This window comes from Podarcis muralis, chromosome 7 (assembly GCF_964188315.1).
Source record: "Podarcis muralis chromosome 7, rPodMur119.hap1.1, whole genome shotgun sequence".
Taxonomy (NCBI): Eukaryota; Metazoa; Chordata; class Lepidosauria; order Squamata; family Lacertidae; genus Podarcis; species Podarcis muralis.
Window position 1 is genome coordinate 12,585,045 of NC_135661.1, and position 13,732 is coordinate 12,598,776.

General features: G+C 46.3%; 1 protein-coding gene across 1 annotated transcript in view; it reads right to left on the reverse strand.

The window, feature by feature from the left end:
- The window catches only part of ANTXR1 (ANTXR cell adhesion molecule 1), a 126,732-nt gene that overhangs the window by 73,384 nt on the left and 39,616 nt on the right, over nucleotides 1–13,732 (reverse strand). The window contains exons 9-10 of the mRNA XM_028741147.2: nucleotides 7,359–7,419; nucleotides 2,180–2,278 (exon numbers count right to left, since the gene is read on the reverse strand). Of these exons, the coding sequence (XP_028596980.2) occupies nucleotides 2,180–2,278; nucleotides 7,359–7,419 (160 nt within the window). The remainder of the gene's footprint in view (nucleotides 1–2,179; nucleotides 2,279–7,358; nucleotides 7,420–13,732) is intronic.

Consider the following 13,732-nt stretch of genomic DNA (forward strand, 5'->3'; position numbering starts at 1 on the left):
CTCAACCTTTCCTCAGAAAGACCCTGTTTCATCTTGGTCACCCCTCCTCTGAGCATCTTCCAGATGGTCAATTTCCTTCTTGAACTGGGCAGAGGACTCCTGGCAGGGTCTGACCAAGGCAGAATTGAGTGGTACAATGACTTCCTTTGCTCTGGATTCATGGATGAACGCTGTGGCTTTTAGAAAACCTCCCCATTGCTCTCCCACTGGTCTAACTGAAGCAGGAATGGCTTGCTGGTTTTGCCTTATCTGCCTCTGGCACCACGAGAAGCTGCACCAAAAGAAGCATCCAGAGCAGCATGATGTGACCTACATACGGCTCCCATCAGGTCCTAATTGATTCAGCTCAGCTTTTAAAGTCGGCAGCGGCCAAGAGTCACATCACCGCCTCAAGAATGCAGGAATGGAGAGGGAGTTCCAAGTTTAAGACTTGAAGGCAGCTCTGTGTCAAACTGTACTAATTTACACTAGGGAAAGGACTCCGTCCAACATCTTCACAAAGGAGACGCGGATATTTTTCTGGAAAAAATCTAAGAAGGTTATGCTGCCTTTCCCTACTGTAAAAATGTGTGGCTCTAGATTTAGCTCAATGGTTCCCAAACTTTTTTTTGCCCTACCCCCGGTTCCATAAATTCATCCCCACTGCCCCCTACCCTATAAAAAGCATTATTCAGAATAGCAGTCTGCATGACCCACTAAAGAAGATAATAACCTCCCAAAATTCAAAACACTAACAATTAATTGCATATCTATTAAAAATGCACTGAATACGATGAAGTTTAATTAATTCAACAGAACTGGTGAACTTGATCCAGTGGTACCAGCTTTTCAAAGTCTCTAATAGTCATTTACACCTCCAGTTTCCCCTCTTGCCCCCACTTGCTTCTTAGAACCCACCCCCCACCCCCCAGAAATCCTACCGCCTCCCAGGGGACAATACTGCGCAATTCGGGAACCACTGATTTAGACCTAGATTCCTTTTGTTGTATCTTCATAATATTATATTTTATATTCAAGGCACGTGATCTTCTGACCTGGCTGTTCTGAGTCTGACCCCAAAACCAGAAGTTTCTCGTTTGCTTGTCAGAAAAAGCTTCTACATAATATGGTGAATCTGAATTTTTATTGAAATGCGTAAGATCAGTCGCTGGTTACCATGAGAGCTTGTTGTTGTTGTTTAGTCGTGTCCGACTCTTCGTGACCCCATGGACCAGAGCACGCCAGGAGAGCTTACTTTAACACAAAATGCCGCTTATTTTTGTCTGTTTCAGTAACTTATGTCCTCCTTGCCTTCCCACTCAAGCAAACTCAAAGCAACTCACATGATAAAACATGACACGAATGAATCCAGCATAAAACCCCAGCCTAACGACAGCTCAGAGCCTTTCCCCTAGAAGGCAGCAAATGAGGCAGGCCAACTCAGGAGGCCGATTTTGAGTGCTGTGGAGGGGCTTCAGACTGTTAGCTATTTAATTTATTGTTGCCATGGAAAAGGAGAGGTGCTTGTGGGGTTTCCTGCCTCGGATGCCAAAATAACTTGATTAGCCTTGGATCCTTATTGTACCTTGTCATGTGAGGAGATGGAAAGCAGGGTAGCATCTACTTCTCTGTCTCAGGGGTCCAGATACATGAGACTCATTTACACCTCAAACACCCCGCTGCTGCCCCCTTGCCTCCTAGGAAATCCCACAGCACTCCAGGGGTGTCACCGCTCACTTTGGGGAGATACTGCTGCAACCTAACACCATCCCTGCCTCTCCTGGAGACGGACAACATCTGCTATCCTCCCTGACCAGGAGAAGAAGAAGAGGAGTTTGGATTTGATATCCCGCTTTATCACTACCCTAAGGAGTCTCAAAGCAGCTAACAATCTCCTTTCCCTTCCTCCCCCACAACAAACACTCTGTGAGGTGAGTGAGGCTGAGAGACTTCAGAGAAGTCTGACTGGCCCAAGGTCACCCAGCAGCTTCATGTGGAGGAGTGGGGAAGCGAACCCGGTTCACCAGAGTCCACTGCTCTTAACCACTACACCACACTGGCTCTCAACACAGGAGCTCTCCTGCTTTCCGCAAGGGTTTCCCAAAGCAAAGGGGCAAACATCACGGAAGTGGACAGCGAGCCAAGCCTAGCACCATTAGCCAACTGAGCATACAGACAGAGAGGAGAGCGAACTACTCACTGAGCGTGACCGTCTCGTTGATCCTGAAGCTGCAGAGGACGCGGTCGACATTGCGCGCGTGGCGAAAGCCGTTCCCCGTCACGACCACTTGGAATGACTCTGGAAAGACAGGGAATTACTGGTTCTCCTCCCCACATCTAATAAAGGCACCACATTTTCTCTCTTTTTCGAAACATTTTTTTTTACTTTTAAATGTAAAATAAGGTAAAGGTAAAGGTACCCCTGCCCGTACGGGCCAGTCTTGCCAGACTCTAGGGTTGTGCGCTCATCTGACTCTATAGGCCGGGAGCCAGCACTGTCCGGAGGCACTTCCGGGTAACGTGGCCAGCGTGACAAAGCTGCATCTGGCGAGCCAGCGCAGCACACGGAAACGCCGTTTACCTTCCCGCTGGTAAGCGGTCCCTATTTATCTACTTGCACCCGGAGGTGCTTTCGAACTGCTAGGTTGGCAGGCGCTGGGACCGAGCGACGGGAGCGCACCCCGCCGCGGGGATTCGAACCGCCGACCTTTCGATCAGCAAGTCCTAGGCGCTGAGGCTTTTACCCACAGCGCCACCCGTGTCCCTTCTTAAATGTAAAATACAGCAATACAAAATATACTTTCCATCACAACTCAAGTCAAAGAAGATTCAAATCAACCTTATACAGTGGTAGCTCTGGTTGCGAACGGGATCCATTCCGGGGCCCTGTTCTCAACATGAGCAGAACGCAACCCGTGTCTGTGTGTGCGCGGGTTGCGATTTGCCGCTTCTGCGCATGGGTGTGGCGTCATTCTGAGTGCCTGCGCATGCGCGAGCAGCAAAACCCGGAAGTAACCTGTTCCGTTACTTCCGGGTCACCGCGGGACGCAACCTGAAAAGACGTAACCTGAACTGAACGTAGCAAGAGGTATGAGTGTAGAACTAAAAATACTTAGATTCCCCCCTCACCTAAAATAAATAAATAAACAGAAGTTACATCTTGATCATTTCCCTCATCTTTTGCCTCACATAAGAGGAGCCTGCGGGATCAGGCCAATGGCTCACCTAAGTCCAGTATCCTGTTCCCACAGTGGCCGACCAGATGCCTGGGGGCTTGTCAATATCATTCTGAAACCCTTCTAGCTCTCTGGGTGCCTCCATGCTCCCCCAGGCTGAACATCGGATGTATTAAAGGTAAAGGTACCCCTGCCCGTACGGGCCAGTCTTGACAGACTCTGGGGTTGTGCGCCCATCTCACTCAAGAGGCCGGGGGCCAGCGCTGTCCGGAGACACTTCCGGGTCACGTGGCCAGCGTGACATCGCTGCTCTGGTGAGCCAGAGCCGCACACGGAAACGCCGTTTACCTTCCCGCTAGAAAGTGGTCCCTATTTATCTACTTGCACCCGGGGGTGCTTTCGAACTGCTAGGTTGGCAGGCGCTGGGACCAAGCAACGGGAGCGCACCCCGCCGCGGGGATTCGAACTGCCAACCTTTCGATCGGCAAGCCCTAGGCGCTGAGGCTTTTACCCACAGCGCCACCCGCGTCCATCTGATGTATTACTAAGGAGAAAAAGCAAAAGCAACCACCGTACATCTCCAGGCCTCCTCCTTCCAAAAGAAACTGACCCTGTAAAACGATTATTCAGGAGAGCCTGCAAAGGACAGACTGTTGGGCAAATCCCACACAGGACAGGACCAGCGGCAACTACAACAGGAACACTACACAGCCTTCTAGGACCAGGTGCCAAACTGTCAAAGAATTATAGAATTGCAGAGTTGGAAGGGACCCCAAGGGTCATCTAGTCCAAACCCCCCGCAATGCAGGAATCCTGTCCACAGCTGTCCCTGGGTGGGCTCAAACCACCAGCCTTCTGGTTAACAGCCAGACGCAATGACCCACTGTGCCACTGGTATCAGGTGTTGCTAAGCTACAATTGCCATCGCCCCATACCACTGCCCAGGCCAGTGGATGGGAGCTGGGGTCCAACCACACCTGGAAGATGTCAGGTTCCCCTACTCCTGACTTATATATATATACTTTTAATTTTTTAAAATAATAATCTTTATTGGTTTAAAATACAGACATAAACATAAAAGATGGTTTACAGCAGAAACAAAGAAGAAAAAGGAAAGAAAAAAAGTCAAGATGAAAAAAGAAAATAAAATATACTATTTATGCAGTCATTGTTTTCTCGCACAGCTCTATGTTATATCATATTATTTTCATATAATCAAAAAAAATTATTACATTTTTTTACTTACAGGTATCATTCAAGTTCTGCTAGTATAGTATTATTTGTACAGTATAGTCTAAAATATTCCTTAAATATTCTCCATTCTCCATATACTTTCTGATTTAAAGCTCCTCTAACTCTTCTTGTCAGTTTTGCTGGTTGCAAGTACTCTATCATAAGTGTCTGCCACTCTGTTATCGTTGGTGTTGTTTTGCTTTTCCAGTTTCTCGCCACAGTATTCTAGCTGCCGTAATTGCATTCATGAACAATGGTCTTATATATATATATATTTAATTTCTGTTGGTATTATACCTAGTAGAAAAATCTCTGGTGTTTTTTTAAGGGTAAGTTATATTAAAAGGAGGGACGCGGGTGGCGCTGTGGGTTAAACCACAGAGCCTAGGAATTGCCAATCAGAAGGTCGGCGGTTCGAATCCCCGCGACAGGGTGAGCTCCCATTGCTCGGTCCCTGTTCCTGCCAACCTAGCAGTTTGAAAGCACGTCAAAGTGCAAGTAGATAAATAGGTACCGCTCCGGCGGGAAGGTAAACGGTGTTTCCGTGTGCTGCTCTGGTTTGCCAGAAGCGGCTTAGTCATGCTGGCCACATGATCCGGAAGCTGTACGCCGGCTCCCTTGGCCATTAAAGCGAGATGAGCTCCGCAATCCCAGAGTCAGTCATGACTGGACCTAATGGTCAGGGGTCCCTTTACCTTTACCTATATTAAAAGGAAAAAGCCTAAGACACATGCAAGGAAAGTTTTCTAACCAGATTCCACTCTGCAGTTGTGGCCGTTAGTGTGTGCAAGAGTGCTCGTAAACTAGAACAAACAGGCGATGGGGAGAGCGAGCTGTTATCGCTTCAAACTCCTTTGCAGGAAAAGTGACCCTGGTTTCTGCTGAATCAACTCTTTCGCTGGCTCTTAGCGTGGATGCCGCCCACTCACTGCCTCTCCCAGCGCACGCCTCGAGGGGGGCTCCTGCACTGTAGCGGTGCAAAGCACACAAGTCAACTCAGGAATCTGGGCTGTGCTCCAAGCCATAATTTCTTTCATCCCAAAAGGATCAGCTGCACACCAGGCCAGGCCAATTCCACCCCTGCAGGCTGGTGAGCTCATCAGGGGAAGAGGCAACGCAGCAGAAAGGTGGAAGGTAAGCACCAGCCGGGAGAGGGGAGGAAAATCCTCGCCGTTGGCTATGTCTGTCTGTACAAGTTTCTCAGAAGGGCGGTGGGTGCTGCTTGGGGCAGGGGAGGAGGAAAGCTGCAAGGCAGGACCCTTTTAGTCAGGCGGTGTGCACCAGGTGATCAGTGCCAGCCAATCACCTCAAAGCACTGGCGGAAGCACCTTGAATCCAAGCCACTTCCTCCAGCGCCCTTGGCTGAACAAGGAAGTTCCTGATGCTCCCAGCAGCGATCAACTGCTGGACACTAACAGTGGCTCTGGCTCTGGGTGTAGCTCACTGTGTAGACCTGGAGCAGGGCCTTCTCTGCAGTGGCACACCCTGGCTGTGGAGGAACTCCCTTGCTGGGGAGCAACCCCTTGGGCAGAAGCATGATTTGCTTATTTATTTGAAGTATTTACAGTACAACCACATATTATGCGCAATGAACTTGAACAATTTCAACTAGCGCGGATGAAAGCCAGCTGGTTGAAACTTCACAAAAAGTACATAAGGTTAAAAGTACTTTTTATCCTTCAAACAAGAATTAAATATATATGTGTGTGTGTGTGTGTGTGGAGAGCTGCAAAGCTCCTTTTGTGCTGGGTTTTCTCAGCTTTGAAGCTCTCCCAGGCTCTGCGATGCTCTCAGACGAGCTCTGGGAACTCGGACTCCGCCCCAAGTTCTCACCAGAGCATACCAGTGCCAGTTCAGAAGGATCTTAGAGCCTGGTAAGCAAGGCAGGCCCATTTGGCACGCCAGCTCCAGAAGGCAAGAATAATTGAGCAGGGCCAGTTCCAATGAGATTTGTTTGGCTATATTTATTTTTGCGCCATCACCAGAATGTAACCTTCGCGCAAGTTGCAATTGTACTGCATAGCACCTTTCAGGCAGATCTCACAAAGGAGATCACATAAAAGGTACCGTAATTTTTGCTCTATAAGACTCACTTTTTCCCTCCTAAAAAGTAAGGGGAAATGTGTGTGCGTCTTATGGAGCGAATGCAGGCTGCACGGCTATCCCAGAAGCCAGAACAGCAAGAGGGATTGCTGCTTTCACTGTGCAGCGATCCCTCTTGCTGTTCTGGCTTCTGAGATTCAGAATATTTTTTTTCTTGTTTTCCTCCTCCAAAAACTAGGTGCGTCTTATGGTCTGGTGCGTCTTATAGAGCGAAAAATACGGTAATTGCACAAATATACACCCAAACTGACAAGGATTTTAAAGGAGTGACTTCCTTGGGGCTCTTCACGTGCCTACGTTCTCAAAGGGAAAAGTCACAACAAGGCGATTTCCCCTCTCAATATTCACACAATTTCCCCTGTCAATATTCACTCCTGCTACAAATCAGTCTTCTGTGGCAAGATCGCATCCCTGATGAAACGCTTCACCTCCTAGGCTTTGCCAAGTTGCGCATCTAAACCATGCTTTCCTCATGTGCGTAGAGCTGCCTGTCCAGGAGATCCCTGCAATACACCACAAAGCCCTTTATCTTGCCAAACATGGGCTAAAACTCTTGCATGAGAAAGGCAGCTGACAAACAGCTATTCTTAAACCTTACAGACAATAACTGAGATTTCACAGCCCTTCTGGCCTAAACGAAAAGATTGAAATACATTCCTAATACAAATCCCATCAAGATCACTCCATAGAAGCAGACATAAAACAAATGGAATTTTCTAGCATTCCCAGCCAAGCTCTGTCTGGAAAATTTCCCAAGGAGAGCCAAAAGATGGCCGACTCCGGCATCTGCCTTCCCTCAGGGAACGACGAGGAAGAAACACAGTTATATGTAGCAATGAATGCTGGAAGAATCAGCTTTAAACTCACCTCCTGCACATATACTAGAAGGTTCCGCAGCCAAGATTTCAATGCATGATTTCTTCAAAATCTAGCAGGCATAGGAGAAAAAAAAAGAAATAAATAAAATCACAGTAACCTTCAGATACAGGTAATTTGGTGTGTGTTGCCCTTGTATAGCTTTCCCCGACCTGGTGCCCTTCAGATGCTTGGACTACAAATCCCATGTATTCCAGAACATCTGGAGAGCACCCGGCCGAGGAACGCTGCTCTCGTAGCACAATAAAATGACACTGGGGCTAAGGAAACAGCACCCCTAGAATTTTTTTTTTTCATATAAATGGTCAACGTTTCAAGAAGAGCCTGACAGATCAGACCAGTGGCCCCATTGGTCCAGCCTCCTGTTCGCACAGTGGCCAAAATGATGCCTGTGGGAAGCACAAGAGACCTCTCCCCTCGTGTGGTTTCTAGCAACTGCCATTCAGAAGCACTGCTATCTCCAACTGCGGAGGCAGAGCCTAGCCATTGTGGCTAGCAGCCATTGGTAGCCCTCTCTTCCATGAACTTGTCCAATCCGCTTCTAAAGCCATTCAGGCTGGCGCCCATCACTGCCTCCTGTTGGAGCAAGTGTCATAGTATAACAATAACAAACTGAAACGTACTTTTTTTTTTTAACTTCTCTGACGCCTGCACTGTAACTCTCAAACCCCCGAATGTGTATATTAGGGGAAATTTTGCCTATGGATGCATATACAGTGGTGCCCCGCAAGACGAATGCCTCGCAAGACGGAAAACCCGCTAGACGAAAGGGTTTTCCGTTTTGGAGGTGCTTCGCAAGACGAATTTCCTATGGGCTTGCTTCGCAAGACGAAAATGTCTTGCGAGTTCCTGCAGGTTTTTTTTCCTTCCCCCCCTTTTCCCCAAGCCGCTAAGCCGCTTATCAGCTGATCCGCTAAGAAGCTTATCAGCTGATCCGCTAAGCCGCTAAACAGCTGATCCGCTAAGCCGCTAAGCCGCTAATAGCGGTAAGCCACTAAGCCGCTAATAGCCGTGCTTCGCAAGACGAAAAAACCGCAAGACGAAGAGACTCGCGGAAAGGATTCTTTTCGTCTTGCGAGGCACCACTGTAAGTGGCATAGTTGTCAACATTTCCCTTTTTTTAAAGGGAAATTCCCTTATTCCGAATAGGATTTTCCCTTAAAAAAGGGGGAAAGTTGACAGCTATGATATGTGGCTATTATTCACACATGTGTAGTATAATAAGGAAAGGTAAAGGTACCCCTGACCTTTAGGTCCAGTCGCGGATGACTCTGGTGTTGCACGCTCATCTTGCTCTATAGGCCAAGGGAGCCAGCGTTTGTCCGCAAACAGCTTCCGAGTCATGCGACCAGCAGGACTAAGCTGCTTCTGGTGAACCAGAGCAGCGCATGGAAACACCGTTTACCTTCCTGCTGGAGCGGTACCTATTTATCTACTCACACTTTGACGTGCTTTTGAACTGCTAGGTTGGCAGGAGCAGGGACCGAGCAACAGGAGCTCACCCCGTCGCGGGGATTCGAACCGCCGACCTTCTGATCAGCAAGCCCTAGCCTCTGTGGTTTAACCCACAGCACCACCCGCGTTCCTTATATTAAGGAAAACCACATGCAAAAATGTGCATATTGGAAGCAATCTGAATCAAAATGCTAACAATTTTCCATGAGGATTTTTTTAAAAATGGCAAATTTTCGCTGATATGCGGTAAACTTAATGTAAGACTGGAAACATTAGAAACTGGAGAAGCTGGCTGGGGAAGTTATCTAGACCCCCTTGATTTTTGGCAGTGTGGGGGAGAAGCTCAAATAAATTCTGTGTTAAAAAATCAGAGATATTTCAGCATGGGGAAATTGTCCATTTCTAGCACACTGCTTTCACACCTGCCTGCAAAAGAGATGCAGATGGAACCACGGTCTCTTTAAAAGTCTGCATAGATTGTTGAAAAGAGGTTATGGGGCTCATACAAATACCAGGGATTCAGGAACCGAAGAGAAGCAGATTCTTCTAAGCAACTGGCACCTCAGGAATAAAGGAGAAGCTTGGAAGAGGAGAGGAGAGGAAGTGTCTAGAGGTAAGCAGGAACTGCCAGAGAGAAGAGAGAGAAAGAGGGAGGGAGAGAGAGAATAAGGAAGCATTTCTGGAAATTAGACTAGTGATAAAAGAGTGCAAAACTGAAAGGGGGGGGGGGGAGAGACCACTAAACTTCAACACAATATCCAAAATTCATACTTTTGTATGTAAGCATAAAAGCTTCTAGATTCAAATGTTGAATTTTAGATTTCAAAATTATCATTATTTATTTATATGCTGACATCCCCCCAGTCTGGGACTCAAGGTGGCTCACACAGATAAAACAGAAAAAGCGAAAAACATAGAAAGGGCAATCATTAAAATGTAATTAAACACTGATAGAAATTAAAATACTATTGACACGATCCATTAAAAACACAGATAACAATAAAACACTGCAGTGCCAGCTCTTTCCTCAAAAACAGTCAGTTTCTGAATGGCTGTTGGAACAGGAAGGGCTTCCCCTGCTGGCAGAAGGAAAGCCAGCAGGGAGCCAGTCTGGCTTCTCCAGGGAGGGAGTTTCAGAGTCCGGGAGCAGCCACCGAGAAGGCCCTGTCCCTACCAAGTGTGCCTGAGAGGGTGAGTGGCAGGACCGAAAGAAGGGTCTCCCCTGAAGATCTGAAAACCCAGGCAGGTCCGGATGAGGGAATACAATCTTTCAGATAGCCTGGACCTAAGCTGCATATGGTTTTATAGGTCTTAATCAGGACTTTGAATTTTAGATTTCAAAATTCAGAGCATGCTTTCAGTTTGGAGGCAAACTGCCCAGATCTCCCATTTTATAACCCGAAATTTGAGAAGAAAAACCAGCTTTTTAAACATCGAAATTCTACATTTTCAGAATTGACTAAAGTTGTTCATTTGCTCGGCAGTTAGGCATCGCTTAAGAGGTCATAAGCAGGCTTGGCATGAAAGCTCCTGGGATTGAGCATCCACTTCCAAGGCAAACAAGCATTGGGAAACAAAGGCAGAAGGCATGAATGCCAATATTTTAAATATATGGAAAAAGGTTATACACCATTCACTCCTCTCTTGGTTATTTGAAGATGATAAAGAATAAGAGAGAAAACCCTGCTTCCACCCATCTAAAAATGAAACTGGTGTAGATTTTGGAGCTTTGCTTGGTCTGTAATGAGAATATTGTCATAATAGGGATTAGGAGGGGAATGGAAACCCTCTCCCACAAAAGCCCCCCGACCTGCAATTTCTCAGGCTTAATCCACTCTGAGGAGGATCCTGTGCCTGCCAATTTCATTCACTTCTGCCAAAATGTGTGTGTGTGTGGGGGGGGGGGGAATAGCCATTTTTAAATTCCTCATAAGAGTGAATGTGAGCTTCATTTTGCTCAGAACCCAAATCACAGACTGAGGCAGAGGGAGCACAGAGCAAAAGGATTTGAATTTTTTTTTAAAGCACAGACACAAAGTGAATATTGGGGGCCATGCTAGTGATTAGAGGGTTGGACTACTAGGACCTGGGAGAGACCAGGGTTCAAATCTGCTGGGGGCCAGACACTGCCTTGCCTACTTTGCCGGGTTGTTGTGGGGGCAAACCAATGCTATTTTTCTAGAAAAAGGGGTTCTGGAACTCACCATAAACATCTCCATCCCTTATTCCCTTAGAATGGCAACCTGAGAGGGGCCAGAACTGAATTCTGGCTGAAAAAAGCCCTAGGGAGAACCATATATGTCATCTCCAGCTCCTTGGAGAAAAAGGTGACATATAGATGCAATAAATAAATAAATACTCCTAGTGCATATCAATGATTCTGATACACTGATCTGATTTAACGTTTTGCTGCTTTAATGACATCGCGCCATTTTTCCCAAGTCTCTGAAGCGGAACAAGACAGTCAAATAAGATGAAAATGGATGCAGAGCTTTTGTTTAGAACGGATGCGGAAGTTTAGAAAATGGCAGCTTGGCTCATCCTTCCTTCGCAATCTTCACTTTGTCTCTGTGTACTAACTGTATATCCTTGGGGTGAGTCACGGCCCCGTGAAATCTGTTGACGATTACACGCAGCGAGCATTTAATTTTATTTACATAGCCTGAGCATCACTAAGCTTTATCCAAGCTGAAAACCTCAGGGGTGGGAAGGAGGTAAGGGGAAAAAAAACCTTATTTCCAAACATTCTTTTGCAGCAGGAGAACTGTAAACAGAGCTGTGGAAATAAGTGCTGCAGGATCTAAACAACCAACGGCCCGCCAACCAAAATGCAACCCACCGGCCAGGTTGGTATCCTGCATTCGGTTTTGTTAAGTTGTGGGTGAACATATCAGACGACACAGCGATTCTTCAAACAGCTCTTGTTTATTCACAGGCCAGGACAGAACTGAACTGAAGGGTTCAGTCAGCTTGCTTATATAGAGCTCCAGTACAACGTAACTGTAACAACTTTCTAAAACTATCCAATCACTGAACATCACTTTCGATCCCTTATTTGCATCACTATCTACAGTATCCCCCTGCTGGCCCAGGGTGAGAACTTCAGTTCATAACAGGTCTGGTGGGCCTCACACCATGCCAGCAGTCACTCTCCATGGCATGGAGTCCTACCATGGCTCACTATTTATTCATTTAATGCATTTCTACCCCACCTTTCTCTCCAAGGAGCTCAAGGTTCTCTCCCTCCATGTTTAATCCCCACAACAACCCTGTGAGGTAGCTTAGACTGAGAGTCAGCCACTGGCCCCCAAGGTCCCCCAGTGAGTGGAGATGTGGACCCTGGTTTCTCCAAAATGACGGCTTTGTGGGTTGGCGACTGGAAACCCAAAAGAAGTTGGGGTGTGGACGTGGGAAGCCCTTCCATCTTCAGCCCAGCCTGTATATATGTGTAAATAAACCCATATATCTCAAAAAAGACACCACAATCTCCAGTCACCTTCAACACCTTCAATTTAGCCAGCTAGCCCTGGTGACCATCTAATGTTTATTGGATGGATTTCCCCCCTTACATTGATTTTTGAAAATTTATTGTTATTCATGTTTTATGCTGTTTTTTGTTGCATCCATTAAGTGTTTTAAATTTGTTGTTAACCGCCCTGAGCCCGGTTTTCTGAACCAGGAAGGGAAGGGTAGGGTATAAATAAAAAATTATTATTATTTATTATTATTATAACTCTGAGGAAACGAAACCTGAGCTGCTCGTGGAGACTCCGCAGATCTCTCCCAGGTATTGGAAATCAGTGCTTAGCGTGGCAGCACCAACACTTGTGGAACTCCCTGCCTATTGAGATCAAGCAGGCGCCTTCTCTGTACTCTAAAAATATTCTAAAAGCCTGCTAAAAATATTCTAAAAGCATTATTGTTTAGACAGACGCTCAGAAAGTTGAGGTGATTTTAATCTGTTTTAGAATTTTGACTAATAATAATAATAATAATAATAATAATAATAATAATAAATGTTATTTATACCCCACCCTCCCCGGCAAGAGCCGGGCTCAGGGCAACTAACACCAGTAAAATTACAATAAAAAAATAATGGGGGGGGGGGACACAATTTAAAATACAGGTATGTATGTTTCAACGTCAGGATTCCAATTTTTTCTTGATTTTACTGTTTTATCTTTTCATAAACCACTTTGACGTTTTCCTTTTTCTTACAATCCAGCGGTATATAAACTTTATGAAATAATTAAAGAATACAAGCAACCCTTTCGGTGCTTCTCTGTTTAAAGTCTTTTCAGAACGAATCAAGAATTTCCAAGCGGTCTGACAAGCCCATGATTGAGGCCTTTTCCTGAACTCGTGTCCTGATCTGCAAAAATTCCCTCTTGAAAGCCGCAAAGAAAATTGCCTCAGAGCGAAGCAAGGCAAAGGCCTCATAAAACCTGTCTCCCTGCTCTCCCCTCTGCCGTGGGGTGTGTGTGTGGGGTGTTTCAGGAGGGCTGCCTTTGGCAGGCTTGATTCCTTTTGTGAGGGGTCGACAGGACACTTATGGGGCCTTCCGTACATGAAATTATTTTGTAAGAATGTGCGGGTCAACCATGAGAGAAGCAAGAGCAGGTTGCCAATTCACAACAAAGCAACCCTCCTCCAAACTCCTCCTTGCCATTCAGTCTCCAAGAACAAAGGCTGAGTTGCATTTATTCATTATTGCAGTTAATTGATCCATCACCTTCCAAACCACCGTGGATGTTTTCCGTTCTGTTTTGTATCAACAGCCAAAACCCACAAAACTTCTTTGGTGAGAGGCAAAAGGAATAAGAGGCAGACGGTACGGGAAGCAAAGCTTAAAACATCCTTAAAAGCTATTCTTCAAGCTGACATGAGAAACAAAGGTGGCCACAGTGGTC